Source organism: Alexandromys fortis, unplaced genomic scaffold, assembly GCF_014885135.2.
Source record: "Alexandromys fortis isolate MF-2015 unplaced genomic scaffold, M_Fortis_MF-2015_v1.1 scaffold_218, whole genome shotgun sequence".
Taxonomy (NCBI): domain Eukaryota; kingdom Metazoa; phylum Chordata; class Mammalia; order Rodentia; family Cricetidae; genus Alexandromys; species Alexandromys fortis.
This window is the reverse complement of record NW_026068112.1, coordinates 222,851-240,428: the sequence shown is the minus strand read 5'-3', so window position 1 is coordinate 240,428 and position 17,578 is coordinate 222,851. Positions and strand designations below refer to the sequence as shown.

General features: G+C 50.1%; 2 protein-coding genes and 1 long non-coding RNA gene across 9 annotated transcripts in view; 2 read left to right on the top strand and 1 right to left on the bottom strand.

Annotated features, from left to right (window-relative positions):
- Nucleotides 1-12,780, bottom strand: part of LOC126489989 (uncharacterized) — a 27,821-nt gene extending 15,041 nt beyond the window's left edge. Inside the window, exons 1-4 of one of the 6 annotated variants that reach the window (XR_007589071.1) lie at nucleotides 12,632-12,780; nucleotides 11,259-11,388; nucleotides 6,148-6,227; nucleotides 4,902-5,015 (exon numbers count right to left, since the gene is read on the bottom strand). This is a non-coding gene — a long non-coding RNA (uncharacterized lncRNA). Of the gene's footprint in view, nucleotides 1-4,891; nucleotides 5,040-6,147; nucleotides 6,228-11,258; nucleotides 11,389-12,631 lie in introns of those variants that run through there. The other 5 variants (XR_007589068.1, XR_007589066.1, XR_007589067.1 and 2 more) reach the window with 5 other exon arrangements.
- On the top strand, nucleotides 19-11,936 carry Mtmr11 (myotubularin related protein 11). Of its 2 annotated transcripts, XM_050124597.1 has the most exons (17): nucleotides 19-3,172; nucleotides 3,506-3,596; nucleotides 4,143-4,264; nucleotides 4,619-4,679; nucleotides 4,778-4,920; nucleotides 5,353-5,431; nucleotides 5,535-5,670; nucleotides 5,947-6,034; nucleotides 6,158-6,246; nucleotides 6,330-6,454; nucleotides 7,713-7,779; nucleotides 8,150-8,220; nucleotides 8,679-8,845; nucleotides 9,089-9,262; nucleotides 9,814-9,996; nucleotides 10,579-10,872; nucleotides 11,288-11,936. In XM_050124597.1, exons 1-17 carry the CDS (start codon nucleotides 3,110-3,112, stop codon nucleotides 11,432-11,434), a joined length of 2,100 nt encoding a protein of 699 aa, XP_049980554.1. In that variant the 5' UTR covers nucleotides 19-3,109; the 3' UTR covers nucleotides 11,435-11,936. The 2 variants fall into 2 exon arrangements, with proteins under 2 accessions (XP_049980554.1, XP_049980555.1); XM_050124598.1 differs by lacking the exon at nucleotides 9,814-9,996.
- On the top strand, nucleotides 12,766-17,578 carry Sf3b4 (splicing factor 3b subunit 4). The gene is made up of 6 exons (XM_050124600.1): nucleotides 12,766-12,946; nucleotides 13,310-13,438; nucleotides 13,734-14,276; nucleotides 14,468-14,674; nucleotides 16,721-16,894; nucleotides 17,171-17,578. Exons 1-6 carry the CDS (start codon nucleotides 12,913-12,915, stop codon nucleotides 17,356-17,358), a joined length of 1,275 nt encoding a protein of 424 aa, XP_049980557.1. The 5' UTR covers nucleotides 12,766-12,912; the 3' UTR covers nucleotides 17,359-17,578.

Genomic DNA, 17,578 nt, shown 5'->3' with positions numbered 1-17,578 from the left:
TTAGGCCCTTTAACTTCTTGTTAAATCTGTTTCAGTTGGGAGGATGACACCAAAAGGCCTCTCCATTCTCTGAAACATTCTTTTTTAAAATAAGGAGTGGTGGACTTCATTTTTCATTCTTTTTGGGGGTGAAGGAGGGGTTGAGTAGGATGGAGTTATAATGTCTAGAAAACAAAACCGATATGGACCGGCCTGTCTTTTGGTATAGACGAGCCCATGCAATTGCTGTGGTGGGGAGAAGGGAGGGAGGGTCATGTGGGGGCTTTCAAGTGAGTAGAACCTCCCTTGTTTAGGAGGTCACATGAGTGACGGAAGGCAGACCCTGTATTCTTAGATGAGGCATGGCCTCATCTCTCAGGCTTCCATTTAAGTGCAATTATTCCTGTCAATCCAGGGCATCTGGGCTTCTGCTGAGTGGGATGCAGAGAGGAGATCTTCAGGGTTCTTACTTTTCTCCTTTCACTTAACATGGTTGCACTCTCCACCCTACATTCTGTGTTCCCAGCTTACAGCAAACACACCAGGGCCAGCCTCTACATCCTTCCTCTTAACTCATGCTGGCTTAATTGAGAATTGCAAAAGATTTCCTCATACTGTTTTATAAATAATATAAATTGTATCTTTTTATTTAGTTTTTAAGATGCAATTTCTAAGAGTGACGGATGGTGTTAAGTTCCCTGCTGTGCCTTAAAGTAGAAGTACCTTCCTCGCTATAGGCTTCCAAAGGCCACAGACCAATAAAGCAAAAATTTGCATGATTTTATATTGTACACTTGGGAGGTGATCCTGAGCCCAGAGAATGGAGCTGGTTCTCTGAGATCTGGCTCTTGCCTTTCTTCCTTCAGTCACATGCCCAAGGTTCCAGGCACTTTGTTTTTCCTTCAATAAAGAGCATTTGGAAATAATTGTGAGTTACTCAGACACCTCTGGACTGTGCCCTCATTTTCCAGGGAGGCAGTATCAGCCATCTAGCCATAGGTGAATTGGAAGCCATTTTCTGGCTTAGAAACACATGTACCCCAGAGTCTCCTAATTTTCTTCTTTCCCTCCATCTCCAGTTGCTGATTCAATGAGTCATGGAGGCACTCTGTCTCTTTTAATGTTTTGCAGATACCCAGTCACAAAGTATTGCCTCCTGTGCTTAAGCTGATTAACTACCACGCTTCCATGTAGAATTCCTGTGTCTGCTTCCTCCATTGGCTTTCTGGGTTGGGGGCAGCAGAAGTGATGGAAGCTGTCTAAGGAGTGGGGTGGGAAGGACCTTGGCCTCTTTCTGTGTTTATAACTGGATCTGTGATTCATCCTCTGAGTCACTCAGCTCCACCTCCCTCCTCCGGCTGCCCCTCCCAACAGCCCTTGCTCCTGGCACAAACGTGTAACCAAAATAGGGGTCTGAAAATGAAAAACTGATAGAGCTCTTTGCTTCTCTGTGCCCTCTCCATCCCATGGGCTTCTGGGTGTGTGCTGCTGCAGTCTTCCGTTACCTAACCCACGGCTGCTACCCCTTCGCATTTCTGGTTAGGTGATGATCCAAATCACCCAATTTATTTCTGGTTTCTCCCAGTTCTGACTATTCCTTCCTCTGTATTCTGCTGCTCCCATACCTTGAGGTATTTAAAAAATAGAATGAGGCTCTCTGAAGGAAGAAGGTGGGGAGAGGAAAAGTGGATCGTGGGATTTTAAACCATGGGGATGGGGCACACCTCTCTACCTGCTGCTTCCTTCTTACAGCCCGTACTGTATTCCACAAGACATTGAGGTGTGGGGCGGGGTGGGGGTGGTGGTCAGCGGCCTTTTGGATTCCTACAGTCGGGCTTCTGGGGCTCTTGCTAGCAAGTACATACCTGTTTGTTCCAGACTGACTCTGCTCGGGCTACCTTCACTATTTCCACAGTTTCAGCCAACCCTGGGAACTTGGGAAGCTGAGGCTGGAAGGATGTGTGCTGTGGGGAGGGGAGTATTGGGTGTCACGGCCCCCACTTTAGGATTGCTGCCTCTGTACAGACTCAGAAACAATAAAACAGCAGCTCATTAACAGCAATTTTGTGTTCATTTCCTGTCTTTTCCGTGTTGAAACATGCTGCCCTCGAGTTGCCTTCCCCACCTCCATCTCCGTTCCGCGTCTCCTAGCACCCCACCCCCATCTTTGCTCCTTGAGTTAAGCAAGGAAGGAGGGGGCTATGTGATCCTGGAGCTGAAAGGTTTCCAACCCTTAGCTTTCAAAGTCCAGAACATGAATCATTCATTAGGAGATTTGGTGACTGGGTTGGAGGGGAGGAGGCAGGGCTTTCCAGGGGAATAGGTGAGGGCGGGAACAGGGAGGTGCGCCTGCTGTGCGTAAAGGCTGGATTAGATACTGAGTTTTTCCTGGGCTTTCTACCCGCTTCCCCCCATCCCCAGCCCCACTGCCGAGATTTGCACGCCAAAATACCTGTACGTCTGCATCCTAGACGCACCAACTTCCGCCCACTCCACTTGCCCCTCGGCCTGTCACGCTCTCCGGAAAGGACACAAGGTCCTGTTCTCATTTACATCCTCTTCTCAAGCCCTGTCGTTAGCTTGTCGGTGAAGGTTGAAAATCAAAACATGGGCCAAAATAACAACATAATCACAAACCCATAAATAAACCAAACAAAACACTTGAGTTTCCTAGTGTTTCGTTTCCACTGAAACAGTAGAGCTAGCACAAACTGTTTCTATCTAATAATTGTATTACTGCCCCCACACTTCTAATATTCATGAACAGAAAGAGACTAGAATGTGGGATTGGGTGAAGGGAATTTGTACCCCATTTCTCCCATCTTTCTTAAGGTCCTCCATTTCCTTTCTACTTTCCAAAAAATTGTGCGTATTCTCCTTTAAGGGGTTGGGCATCTCGGCTGTCCTCTTTAGACTCACCGAAGTTTCCAAAGAGCCTCCCGTGTCTGGGCAGGACACACCTTTCAAGTAAGACCACCGGAACTGAGCTCTTGGCATCCCAAAGGCTGTTTCCCTTGGGTCCTCCCTGGCCTCTTTCTCCCCACCTCTAGGATTTAGCCTCTCCCCAGAGAGTGAGCATCTTTGAGAACTCCCACCCTTAGCTGCTCCACTCCCGGATGGAGCCAGGGAAATGTGGTGGGGGGGCCGGGGCCAGAGTTTCAACATTGCCCCCCGGAAGGAGGAGCCAGAGATGGTAAGGAGAAGGAATGGGGGGAGGGGGTGGCAAGCCGGTGTGAATGGGGATGCTGTGGAAATTACGAGGGAAGCAAAGGTCCAGAGGAGGAGGGTGTATCTTTTTATCAACTGCCTTGGAGCTTGCTCTGCCCTTTTCAGTCTCGAGTTGTCTCATTATCCATTAACTAGCCCCTCCCTGTCCTGTCTGCCAGTCCCAGGCCTGAGCTCCTGGCAGTCACTGGTCTCAGTTTCCCCGAGAGGGAGAGGCTCAGTGTGGGTCCCTGCCGGCAGCTGCTGAAGAAATCCCAGATCCTGAGGTTGGGAAGTCCCAGATTAACTCTCCCCTTCTCAGCTCTCTGGACCCAAGTCTGGCGGAGGCAACAGGATGCCGGAGCCCAGCAGTCATCTGCTTGGCAGTTGCCTGGCCTCTGGGTGTCTCCCAGGTAATTGACTTCCCAAGACTCCATCAGGATTCCTCCTACCCCAGCCTTCATATGTTCTCACCAGACATAGCTCTGGATTCCTTTCCTCGGAGTTGTTCTGCCTGAGGCTTGTTCTCCTGTCTCCCCAGAGCTGGTGGGGAACCTTAATGTTCCCTCTTGTTTTCTTACCTTGGTTAGCCCTTTTCTTATTAACTAGTCCATGATCATTGCGTGCCTACTATGTGCCATGTTTTGTACACTGAGTTTTTAGAGGTTAAAAAATGCAAATCATAGCCAGGTGGTGATGGCAGTGCACACCTTTAATCCCAGCACTTGGGACACAGAGGCAGGTGGATCTCTGTGGGTTCGAGGCCAGCCTGGAGCCTGGTCTACAAAGTGAGTTCCAGAACAGCCAGGACTGAGGACACAGAGAAACCCTGTCTGGGGGGAATGGGGGGGGGCAAATCATTTCCCTTCTATTTTCCATTCTAGAAAGAGGAGTAGAGATGTAGACGTGTGGGCAGCACAGGGAACAGTTAGAACTTTGCTTCCTTTTTTCCCTTTTAGGGGAGAAGATCCTAGCATGGGCACCAGGGCTGAGGAAGGGGCAAGAATTGGAACTGCCTGGAACTCTGATCTGCACTAACTTTAGGGTCACCTTCCAACCTTGTGGATGGCAGCGAAATCAGGTGAGATGGTTAGGATAATAGACTAGACAGAAGCTGGGCATGGTGGCAGTGACCTGTGACACCCCCCCCCCCCCGGAGGCTGAGACAGGAAGACCATGAGTGTTCCAGGCTAGCCTGGGCTACATTGCAATACTCTTGTTACTGGACAAAATAAAAGGACAGCTAGAGTGAACAGCAAGGGAGTCTGGATTCGGACAAACAGGATTAGGGGTTTTCTTTTGGATGTATCATTGATAGTAGGAATTATTTCTAGGGAAGTAAGTTGCCTTCTACTGGGGAGGGGAGAGAGGAGTCACCAAGGTGGGACAATGATGGCTGTCTGAGGTCAATAACACCAGTCTTGGCTTCCTTTAGGACACTCCCCTGAGCAGTGAATATGATTTTGCCCTGGTCAACATTGGGCGTTTAGAGGCTGGTAAGCCTGAGGGTTTTATAAAAGGGGCGGGGCAGGCTGGACTGCAGGGATTCCTCCCAGAGTGACCCATAGCTACCCTACTTCGACTCTCGCTTCAGTGAGCAGCTTGTCGAGAGTGCAGCTCCTCCGTCCGGGGTCCCAGCTTAAGTTCATCCCAGAGGAGATTCTCATTCATGGCCGAGACTTCCGTCTGCTTCGAGTTGGTTTTGAGGCTGGAGGGCTGGAGCCGCAGGCCTTTCAGGTAGGAACCCTTTCATTTGAAGAACTCTTTTCACCTTAGGAACCCAGCCTCTTCTCCGCTCCAGGCTCTCTCGTCAGTCCACTCCACTCTAGAAGCTAAAAGACTGGAGCGATAGTCTCCTGAGTGGGAGGGGCCTGAACTGTAGTTTGCCTCTGTCGGTTGTGGGCAGTAACTATGGTTAAGTTTTTACCTCTGAAAATTGTGGAGAGCTGGATAATAGTCCCAAGGTTCCTCCCCCAAATTAATGTTCTGAGTCTGTGGTTCTAAGCTTGTCCCTCTGGTCCCAGTACCCACTTGTGGAGGCCCCCTTCTCTGGGGCCTGCTTAGCCTCTCTGCGCTATTGGTGGTAAAGATGGTGGAGCAACATGTGCTCCGTTTCATTCTTTTTCCTTTCGTCTGGGGCTAAAGGATGGAATATGTTTTCCTCTCCAGGTAACCATGGCCATCGTTCAAGCCCGAGCTCAGAGTAGTCAAATCCAGCACTATAGAGGAGTAACCCTGAGCAAAGTTGGTGAGTGAGGATGCCTTAGCTTAAGGAGATGGAAGAGTCTGAAACGGAAGGGGCTAGCTGGATAAAATATTTCTTCTCCCTCTGTGTCTCACTCCTGCTCCAGGCAAGGTTACTGGCTCCAGAAAACCACCTATTCCTCTCTTGGAGACTTTAGAAGACTGGGAAGCTGAGCGGAAGAAGCAGGGGGCCAGAGGCTGGAGGGTTAGCACAGTCAACGAGAGGTTCGACATGGCTACCAGGTGATGTCCCTGTCCACCCACTCCTGCTGCCTTCCAGGTCTTCCCAGAGTCTCTTGATCATCTAAGCCAAAACTTCCCATAAACTCCAGGCTCTGTTACCTCTGTTTTTAAAACCTGAGATCCCTTGGAATGGTCTTTCCAAAATAACTTCCTTGTCATACTAGCTCCTATTAGCAGAGGTCACTGACAAGCTCTGACGTCACTCTTTGTTTTGTCATACTAGCTCCTATTAGCAGAGGTCACTGACAAGCTCTGACGTCACTCTTTGTTTTGCAGCCTCTCGGGTTACTTCTGGGTCCCTAATCGAATTCTGGACAGTGAGGTCAGAAGAGCATTTGCCCACTTCCAGCAGGGCCGTGGACCGGTTAGTCTGAGATTAGAGGGTCAGGGGAAAAGGGATTGGAGGGCTTCCTGTGAGGTCATTGTCGGGACAAGGGCAGTTTAAGAATAGTTCTTCTACAATGATCCTCTTCTCACCCTTATGAAGCGCTTGTCCTGGCACCACCCTGGCGGCAGTGACCTTCTCCGATGTGGAGGCTTCTATGTAGCCAGCGACCCTAACAAAGAAGATGTCAGGTGAGGAGTTGCGATGACACTTGGGGCTAGGTATTCTTAGGAGACACCTTGCTGTAATTCCTGACTCCCTTCCTTCCCTGCAGAGCAGTGGAGTCCATGCTACAGGCTGGGCACCCTGATGTTGTCTTGGTAGATTCTATGGACGAGATGCCCAGTCTTGCTGATATCCAGCTTGCCCACGTGAAGCTGAGGGCCCTTTGCCTGCCTGGTGAGAATAACCTGTGAGCCCCCAACTCTGCCCTGGTTTACTATTTTGTATATTATAGATGAATGGCCCTTAGCCCATGAACCTTCACTTTTCTACCCCATCTTCATCACTTACAGATTACCAATAGCCTGTTTTCCCCTAAATCTTTTTTGTTTTGATTTCTTATTAAGACAGAGTCTCACACGTAGCCCAGGCTGATCTGCAGCTCACTATGTAGACCAGGATGGCCTCAAACTCACTGACCCACCTGCCTGCCTCTGTCTCATGAGTGCTGGGATTAAAGGCATGCACCACCACACTCTGCTCCCCAACTTTAAAAACAAAACTCCACTGCTGGCTGAATATGGGTCCAGTGGCACACACGCATACCTACATGGGCTGTGAGACACTGTCTCAGAACAAAAATAAAAAAAAAAAATCTTTATGAAATTCACTCTACCCATCTTAAGTATACAGTGAATTTTATTTACTATATTGTATACTCAAAAACCTTTTTTAGCCGGGCAGTGGTGGCGCACGCCTTTAATCCCAGCACTTGGGAGGCAGAGGCAGGAGGATCTCTGTGAGTTCAAGACCAGCCTGGTCTACAAGAGCTAGTTCCAGGGCAGGCTCCAAAACCACAGAAAAACCCTGTCTCGAAAAAAACCAAACCAAACCAAATCAAAAAACCTTTTTTAAATGCTCAGGATCAAACCCAAGGCCTTCCTTTATATTTAATCATGTGTACACATGTGTCTGTATGCCGTGTATTTGGGGGTGCCTGTGGAGGCCAATGGTGTTAAACCACCTAGATCTGGAGTTACAGGTGGCTCTGAGAATCAAACTCAGGTCATTGGGAAGAGTGATGTGCACTCTTAACACCAAGTATTCTATCTAGCCCCCACTACTAAACCATTTTATTTTGTTTTGCTTTTTTGAGACAGGGTCTTATTGTGTAGCCCTGACTGTCCTGGAACTCACGCTGTAGACCAGGCTGGCCTTGAACTCATAGACGTCTGTCTGCCTCTGCCTCCCAGGTGCTGGGATTAAAGGAGTGATACCCCTTTATGTGCATTGGTGTGAGGGTGTCAGATCTCTGGAACTTGAGTTATAGCTGTGAGCTGCCATGTGGGTGCTGGGAATTGAACCTGGGTCCTCTGGAAGAGCAGCCAATGCTCTCAAGCACTGAGCCATCTCCTTCGCCCTCTCTACCAGACTTTAACCCATAGGGTATAGACCTGGACCCTTATCTCTGCCTTTCTTGACCCCTCTCTGCTAGATTCTTCCGTAGCTGAAGATAGGTGGCTCTCAGCCTTGGGAGGAACACGGTGGCTGGACTATGTCAGGTATGCTCAACTTTCTAATTTTGGTTAATAATTCCAACTTGTAGCCGAATGTAATGGTGCACACCTTTAACCCCAGCACTCAAGGCAGCAGCAGAGGTAGAGGGTAGAGGCAGGTGGATGTCTATGAGTTCAAGTCCAACCTGGCCAAGTTCCAGGATAGCCAGGGATACTAGTAAGACTCTGTCTTAAAACAAACAAAATAAAATCCAACTTCTCCAGCCTTCTCTTGATTTGGACTTTCCAATGGCCTTCTATAAACTATCCCCTCAGTTCCCCAAGAAGACTGTACTACTGTTTCTTAGGAGGAGCAGGTGTTTGGAAATCTGCCTCTCTTCTAATCTATTACTCCCTTCCTCACATGCCCCTCCAGGTCTTGTCTTCGAAAGGCCAGTGACATCTCAGTATTAGTGACATCTCGGGTCCGTTCTGTGGTACTTCAAGGTGAGTTCCTTGGGTCAGCTCCTTGCAGTCCTGACCTTTTCCTTCATGTGACTGGAAGATCTGTAGAGCTTCCTTACGCCCTTAAATTCTAGCATCTTTGTGCTCAAGGAAGCAGTTGTGCCAAGGCTTCCTTCAGAGCTATGCAGTCTCCCTGCTGTAATAAGATGCTCTTAGTCTCTCTGGCCCCTTCATCAGTGGATGGGGACCTGTCCCCATGCAGGTCCCCAGGAAGCGTGGCTCTGCTTCCTCTGTGACACTTCCTCTGTGTTTCTAGAAGGTGAAGTCTATGAAGTGATTCATTTGAGCTTTGTTTTCTCTTCACTTCTCTGTGCCCTTTCAATCCTGCTTTCTCTTCCTTTCCTTTCCGTGCCCTCCTGTCCTCTCCCATGTTTCCTCTTCCCATTCCCTCCTGCCCTAGTTTCTCGGACCCCCTTTTTTGTTTCTTCTTCATCGCCCAGAGCGTGGGGATCGCGATTTCAATGGCCTCCTCTCTTCACTCGTCCAGCTGCTTTTGGCCCCAGAAGCCCGGACATTGTTTGGTTTCCAGTCACTAGTGCAACGAGAGTGGGTGGCAGCTGGACACCCTTTCCTGACCAGGCTTGGGGAAACTGGGGGCAGTGAGGAGGTGAGAACACTTTAGGTTTTGTTTTGGGGGGGAGGTCATTCTGAAGAGAGTGAGAGAATGGTAGAGGCTGAACCACTGGAAGTGAACACATTCTGAGTGGACACTCAGTTGGCCAGGCTCACATCCTGATGCTCCTAACTCTGACCTCCTTAGTATCCTGCTCCTGGGCCCTTTGTTCTTGTATTTTGCTATCCCCTTCTTTAGATTCCTGTAGACTCTCCAACCTCTTTTTTCCTTTTTTAGGCCCCAGTGTTTCCTCTCTTCCTTGACTGTGCCTGGCAGCTCCTCCAGCAGTTTCCAGCTGAATTTGAGTTCTCTGAGTTTTTCCTTCTTGCTCTGCATGACAGCATCTGGGTTCCTGACACCCTCACCTTCCTGAAAGACACTCCCTGGGAACGTGGGAAGAAGAGTGGGCAGGTCAGTGACCTCTATAGTTTTGGTTTTTCTTCCTCCGGTAGAGTATTCAAACTTTGAGATTTGGTCTTGATTTATAAAAATTGAGGTATATGGAAGGGGTTGGGGGAGCTCCCTCTTGAGATTAGACTTTTGTTCTATATATGATGCCTGAAATAGGAAGTAAGGGGGTTTTAAGATGTAGGACAGGTAGACACACACACACACTGGTTTAACAATCCGTTTAAAATTTGCGTGCGTGCGTGCACGTTTATGTGTGTGAATGTGTGCATGCCATAGGAGTCCTGCGGTGGTCGGAGGGCAAGCTCAGGCTGTCTTCACCCTCCACCTACTGCTTGTCTGCTGCATACTCCAGCCTTGCTGGACCTGCACTCTCAGGGACTCTCCTGTGTCTGCCTCTCGTCTTCCTGTGGAAGCACTGAGGTCGCCGACCCTGAGCTGTGTGTCTGGCCTTGTGTGGGTTCTGGGTATTCAAATTCACATGGCAAGTGCTTTTCTCCACGAAGCCACTTCCTGAGCTCTAACAACCCCCTTTTCTTGCTTCTGCTGTCCAGTTCAGCTCCTATACTCAAATTTACCCCCCTGAGGACTCCCAGTCCCTAGCTGGGAGCTCTGCTAATCTACATCTGTCTGTCTGGGACTGGGATTTACGCTACAGCAAGGAACAGATATCACAGTTCCTTAATCCTGGCTACAGTCCGGAGCACTGCCCAGATTCCTGGCTCCCCAGACAACAGGTAAAATGCCTACCCTTCAATTTCCCTGACTTTCTCAGGCTCACACTACTAGACGATGTAGAAAGACAGGATATCAGAGATCCTCAGAGAAAGCTGCTGTCTTTCAAAGCTGTCACATAGAGCCTGTCTTCAGCAAGACCGCTGTCCCAGAATAGCAGACAGCATCCTTTTTGTCTTCATTTCTGCTTGCTAGTCCTCTTGTTTCATGTCCATATATTACAAGTTTCTCTAAAAATGAACCTAGCCGGGCGGTGGTGGCGCATGCCTTTAATCCCGGCACTCGGGAGGCAGAGGCAGGCAAATCTCTGTGAGTTCGAGGCCAGCCTGGACTACAAGAGCTAGTTCCAGGACAGGAACCAAAAAAAAGCTACGGAGAAACCCTGTCTCGAAAATCAAAAATAAAAATAAAAAATAAATAAAAACAAACCTAATAACCCTGAAGCCCTAAGCCTAGTGAGACGGGAGCTCAGGCGGCTTGGAGTTTCAGCCACCGGGACCATGAGTGGGTGGCAGCTGGATACCCTCCCACTTCAGAAAGCAGTTGTTTTCTCGGTTGCCTGTTGACTTCACTTTCTTTTTTAGAAAAGCTTCATGGTTCCTGGACCCCCCAGTTCTGTGTGGCTGTTCTCTCGAGGGGCCCTGACACCCCTAAATCAGCTCTGTCCTTGGCAAGACAGTCCCTCCTTGCTGGCAGTCTCTTCTCATTGGCTCCCTCGACCTGCTAGATCCTCTGAAAGCCTAGCTGATCAAGAATGGGGGCTCCCCTCACATTGGGGAGCTTGCCCTTTACCTCCTGGGCTACTGCTGCCTGGGTATCTGGGACCTCAGATCAGATTCTGGAAACGTTGTTACCTGAGGGGAAGGCCTGAGGTCCAGGTGAGAAGGGAAGACAGACAGGAGGGGGAGAAAGAGCTGGAAAGGCAACAGGCTGGAGGAACTGGGGGTACTCTATCTATCAAGCTGGGATACTGTTTATCCACTTGGGCTAATCGGTGGTGGGAAACTGCCTCTGGCTTGAGTCATGTAGAATGTAGGGCACGGGCAGAAGAGGAAGGAGCATTTAAGACTCTAGAAGTAGCAAGGATCTTAAAAACAGATACTACTCCTTTGCCAGGCAGTGGGGCCCATGCCTGTGTGCAGACCAGGCTAACCTGGTTTACAAAGTGAGTTTCAAGACAGCCAAGGCAACACAGAGAAACCATGTCTTGAAAAACACAAAACAAAAAAAAGCAAGCAAACCAGCGAGACTTGCAACAATATACCTTTGTGCCCTTCTTTCTCTCCTCCCCAGATGGGCTCCTCAGCAGTTACAGTCTCTGGCCTCCAGGAAGAGCTCTCTTGTCTCCAGGAACTATTAAGAAAATTGACACCAGGAGTATCTCCTGAGGATCACTGCAAGAAAAGAGATCCAAATACCATGCTCTCTCAGATCCGTTGAAACTGCTAGCATTCTGGAAGGCAGGGCAGAGGGGACGGAGGAGGCGGTTCTGCCAAGCTTTCTTTGTATCTGACTTTGGTGCTCAGTTTTCACTTCCCAGCCCATAAAGGAGCTAACTCCCTGCCTGAGTCCCTGTAGCAGAGGCGGGGGCTTCCAACCTCCAGCTCCCTCCAGCTCGCCTGTCTAGTTTGGTTACTAGAGCTATTTTTGTTTCTCTTGATTTGAAGAATAAGAAACAAAACCAGTTCAGAATGTGGTTGCCTCCCGCCCCACCCCCAAGGCAATTCCATACCTTTTAGATCACAAACAGTCAAAACTGTGAGATCAGTCCCTAGATGTCCTAGAGACCTCATTCTCAAGCCTCACCGAGGCTTTGAAAACCCGGTCTTTTAGTCTTCTACCGGAACGAGGTGAATAAGGGAGACATCCTCCCCTCCCACTGTGTATTTTTGTAGTGGTATTTCTATTTAAGGAATTCATTAAAGTACAGTACTTCTACGCACTGCTGGTAGCGTTTCTTGTGTTGAATGATGATCTCAGAAAAGCGGTTGGAAGAAAAGTATGAACGGAGAGAATAGCACTCATGTTATTGATAAGGAAATAAAGGACACGAGTCAGGTGGGGCTGGGCTGAATTCACGTGAAATGTGGGGACAGAAGGGTGCCCCCCCTTTCCTTTTTTCCTTTTTTTTTGGGGGGGGGGAGGAGACAGGTCTCTCAGTGTAGTCCTGGCTGTCCTGAAACCTCTGTTTTGTTATGTTTTTCTAGACAGGGTTTGTGTGTGTAGCCCTGGCTGTCCCGGGACTAGCTCTGTAGACCAGGCTGGCCTCAAAATCCACCGGCCTGAGTGCTGAGATCACCAGGTGCCATCACGCCCAACACGCCCAGGGAAAGGTTCTCTTTGTGTTTCTTATATAGGCGATGGGACAAGAGCGTGAAGCTGCTGAGACCAGAGTGTGTTGTGGAAAGCTTCAATACTGGCCTTGGGTCTCTGATTTCCCAAACATTAGTGGAGCTCAGACACTTCAGGCGCGGAAAACAATCTACCTGGAGCTCAAGCCAGGGCTAAGGGCGGATCTGCACGAGGGGCGTGGACTGAGGTCCTAGGCTGCTTCCGAAGGCAGACCTGGGGAAGCCCCCGTCCGCCCCCCCCCCCCGCTTCCCCCCCCAGCACACTTCTCTGAGTCACGGAACATACAAAGCTCGGCTCAGCACTTGAGTTTGCACTTGGGGAGCAGTGTGATCCTCTGACAGTCGAGAACTGCATCAAGAGGGGCTGAGTGCGTCTGTTCCTCCCCTGTGTTGTGACAGCTCCAGAGCATCTTTCCAGACAATCCGACTCCTAAGATGGCCGCGATCGCTTCCGGTTCCTCCCCTGCCGCCGGCCCCGCCCAATGTGAGCCTTGGCCCGGAAGTGGAAGTAGTAACTGAGGTCAGAGGGCGGTGCTGCTGCTTAGAGACGGCGGGAGCCTTTTCGCCATGGCTGCCGGACCGATCTCCGAACGGAATCAGGGTAATTGAGAGAGAAGAGCCCAAGATGGGCCCAGGGGAGGCGGAGGGCGGATTAGTGCCAGAAGCGTGTCTGCCAGGGTGGGAGACTAGATTCCCCCGGTGTGAGGCCAGCCTCTGGGTGCTGGGCCTGGAGGCCGGGTGCAGGCCGAGGCCTGTATGGGGTGATGCTTCTAGATCCAGTCCCTTCGGCACTGCCATCCCCAAACAGAGGGAAGCCCACCAGGAAAAAGCGCCGAATTAGACTTCAGTGGACTTTCTCGACTAGGCAGGCAGAGGGAGGCTTCAGCGCTTTAGGTAGCGTTTTTCATTTTTGTTTTCCTTCCAATTCCTGACCTTACTTTTACCTTCTGCTCCCTCGCTTTAGATGCCACGGTGTACGTGGGCGGTCTAGACGAGAAAGTAAGCGAACCTCTGCTGTGGGAACTCTTTCTCCAGGCAGGGCCAGTGGTCAACACCCACATGCCAAAGGACAGAGTCACTGGCCAGCACCAAGGTGAGTGGATGGCAAGAAGGAACTCCACGTAGGGTTAACGGCCCCTGAAGAGTCTCAACCCTAGTAGTCCCAACTGTTTTGGAAGGAGCACCCTAAAGATTTCTTTTCCTTAGGCTTCAGTTCGTAGTTTGTTTCTGGAGTATTCTCTTAGCTTTAGTTTGAAGTTACTGGAATTGTTCTCAGCTAAAGCGAGGTTACCCCTTCCGTCCTGGTCCTTGTTTGGAGGCTGGTGAGTTAGTGTTCACTTCCCTTCACCTGAGTAGTCAGTAGTCCCTTCTCTGCTCCGATTCCGCAGGCTATGGCTTCGTTGAATTCTTGAGCGAGGAGGACGCCGACTATGCCATTAAGATCATGAATATGATCAAGCTCTATGGGAAGCCGATCCGGGTGAACAAGGCTTCCGCTCACAACAAAAACCTGGACGTAGGGGCCAACATTTTCATTGGGAACCTGGACCCCGAAATCGATGAGAAGCTGCTCTATGATACTTTCAGCGCCTTTGGGGTCATCTTACAAACCCCCAAGATCATGCGGGACCCGGACACGGGCAACTCCAAGGGCTATGCCTTCATTAACTTCGCTTCATTTGACGCTTCTGACGCAGCAATCGAGGCCATGAATGGGCAGTACCTGTGTAACCGTCCTATCACTGTGTCCTACGCCTTCAAGAAGGACTCGAAGGGCGAGCGCCATGGCTCAGCAGCTGAACGACTTCTGGCAGCCCAGAACCCGCTGTCCCAGGCTGACCGCCCTCATCAGCTGTTTGCCGACGCACCTCCTCCACCTTCTGCCCCCAACCCTGTGGTTTCATCCCTGGGTTCTGGACTTCCTCCACCAGGTAAAGCTTTTAGTTCAAACTACACCAGGGAGGCCCATAGGAGGGGGAGGGTCAGGGGGCAGAAAAGGCCCTGAAGGAGTGAGCCATTAAATCAGTGGGCAGTGAGAACAGGGAGCGGTGGTGGAAGGGACGAAGTTGTTGGGTGTCTTCAGGAGGCTGGACACTAGCACTCACTCTCCCTTCTTACACAGGCATGCCTCCTCCTGGCTCCTTCCCACCTCCGGTGCCACCTCCTGGAGCCCTGCCTCCCGGGATACCCCCAGCCATGCCCCCGCCCCCGATGCCACCTGGGGCTGGAGGACATGGCCCCCCAGCAGCGGGAACTCCAGGAGCTGGACATCCTGGTCACGGACATTCACATCCTCACCCGTTCCCCCCAGGTGGGATGCCCCATCCAGGTGAGTGCTCTTTGCTGGGAAGAGGAGCTGAGCTTGTGAGACTGCCTTGGTGATTGCCCCGGCCGCTGCTCTTTGTCTTGGGAGGAAGTAGTCCAGGGTCCCCCTTTCCGTCAGAAAACAATACTTCTCCACGCTCCCACTTCATCTCCAGCTTTTCATTTCTGCAGAATAGGCTGTACTTGCTGCTGTTTTTACTCTTAGCCTCTTCCCATTCCCAGTTAGTGACTCGGTTGCCAAATCTAGGTGATGTTTCTGCTTCCTTTTTTTTTGTTTGATTTTGTTTCGTTTTGGGAACTTGCATTGTAGACCAGGCATGCCTTAAGAGATCTGCCTGTCTGCCTCCCAAGTGCTGGGATTAAATATGGCGCCACCACCAATCAGCCTTTTCTGCTTCTCAACCACTGCTATGCATGTGACTAGCCATGTCTTCCTGTTTGAAATTCTTGTGTTTTTCTGTTTTTCTTTATTCTCCTTGTGACTTACCAGCCTTAGCAACCTGGACCAGCCCTCCCCCCCCCCTTTCTGTCTGTGTAGATTTTATATTTGGTTCTCTTTTCTATGTTTATCTGTAGTGCTAAATGTGCAGGTACTGATTCCTTCTGGGTCTCTGGTCCATGGATCTTGATGACAGGCTAGACAAGGCTGCTCCTCAGCCCACAGGTTGCTTTTCTTTCCTTCCTGAGCCTTCTTCCACAGCCCTTGTTTGTAGCCGCTAAGTTCACAGCTCTGGGAGTTTGTCTGTTGTGTCATCCACTTGCGAATCTAACGCGTGTTCCCGCCCTTGGCCACAAGCCGGCACCCTGCTCTCCTGCACCTGTAATGACTGCTGATCTCCTGTCTCTTTGGCTCTAATTTTCTCTGTCTTTGATCTACTTTTCTTGAGTGATTTTTCTAGGATGTTCATAGACATGTCCTTAAAATTCTTCTGTTCCTGTCACTTAAGAAATTGCCATAGCACTCCGTACTCAGGTTCTCCTGATGGCCTAGTTATTAGTATTTCTGTGTTTGGCGATTTGCGCACGCCAGACTTCCTGCTGGGAGCCGTTGATGTCCACTCTGCTGTCCTCTTAAGGAACCTTTTTTCAGTGCTGGTGGTGGCTTTACAGTATATTCCTGGCTGGCCTGGAACACTGTAGAGCAACAGATCCTTCTGTTTCTGCCTCCCTTGTGCTGGGATTAAAAGTGTACACTACTATGGCAAGAAAAAGGTTTATTTTATTTTTTTGGTTTTTCGAGACAGGGTTTCTTGGTGTCCTGGAACTATCTCTGTAGACCAGATCCACCTGCCTCTACTTCTGAAGTTCTGGGGTTAAAGGCGTCCTCCACCACCCACTGGCATTTATTTTATTTTTTATAATTTAGTTTCTATTGTTTTTTGAGCCAGAGTCTTATGTTGCCCAAACTGGTCTCGACTTTGCTAGGTGTCTAAGGTTGTTCTTCATCTGCTACTGATCCTCCTGCTTCAGCCTTCAACATGCTGGAGAATGCAGGTGTGAGCTTCCTGAGTCAGGGTTTCTCTGTGTATAGCTCTGGCTGTCCTGGAACTAGTCCTTGTAGACCAGGCTGGCCTCGAACTCAGTGTGTGGCATCACCTTGCTGCTGGGAAATCTCATTGGGCTTGTAGAATGAAGCCTTTGCCCTGGGGTATGACTGCCACCCCGTCCCAAGTCCTGTCGTAGAGCAAAAATTCTGCTGTTGTATAGTGCTGTCAGCATCCCTGTGCTTGAGTCATAGAAGAAAAACGAGTGCACATTTCATTGTCTTTTTTCTTCACGTCAAGAGAAAAGATATTTCTGATGTGCTAAACAAACTTGGAGGTAAATTAGCAGCGTGGCTACTTTGGCCACTGCTGTCAGACAAGTATTGATAGAAAAATAAAATCATAGAAGGAAAGTGAAGAGCCTACAGAACTGGTTGGGTCTTACTGTTGATAGGTGAAGGACAGTGGCAGCCCTGTTTTAATATTCTCCGTGTCACTCTCGTCATTTTGTTTTTTCTTTGCGCTTTGTTCCTTTTGTCTCCTTTCCCTTTGTTTTATTTTCATAGGGATGTCCCAGATGCAGCTGGCCCACCATGGCCCCCATGGCCTAGGACACCCCCATGCTGGGCCTCCAGGCTCTGGAGGACAACCACCACCCCGGCCACCTCCTGGAATGCCGCATCCTGGACCTCCTCCCATGGGCATGCCCCCCCGAGGGCCTCCTTTTGGATCTCCCATGGGTGAGTGGGTGCTAGCCCCTTTATCCATCCTCACAACATTTCTCTGTGTGTGAGAGACAGGCTCTACCCCCTGGGTAGCCTTGGCTCCTCCTCCTCCTGCTGCCTTGGTGCTGGGGTTATGGGGCCTGTGTGGCCGAGCTGGCAGTTCTGCGTGTCCTCTTACAGCATTTTGTCACTGCCCTGTCCCCTGCCTTCTGTGGCTTCTCACATTTCTTCTGTTCCGTCAGCATCAACTGCTACTTGTTTTCATTTTTATTAACTTTTCTCTTTCTGCAGGTCATCCAGGCCCCATGCCTCCGCATGGTATGCGCGGGCCTCCTCCATTGATGCCCCCTCACGGATACACTGGTCCTCCAAGGCCCCCTCCCTACGGCTACCAACGGGGGCCCCTCCCTCCACCCAGACCCACTCCACGGCCCCCAGTTCCCCCTCGTGGTCCACTTCGGGGCCCACTTCCTCAGTAAATTGCCGTCCTTTGTCTCCCTCTTACACCCTCCCAGTACCGCCATTTCTTGGACCAATCAGAGTTGCTGCAGCTTGTCAGGGCTAGTGCACTGCCCCTCAGCAACTCTGTCCCTGTTTCAGTGTCATTTTTCCACAGGGGGGTTTTTCTTCATTTCTGTTTCAAAATGTTGGTCCAAATTGTTTTACAGATGTATAGAGAAAATAAAAGTATACTTCTTA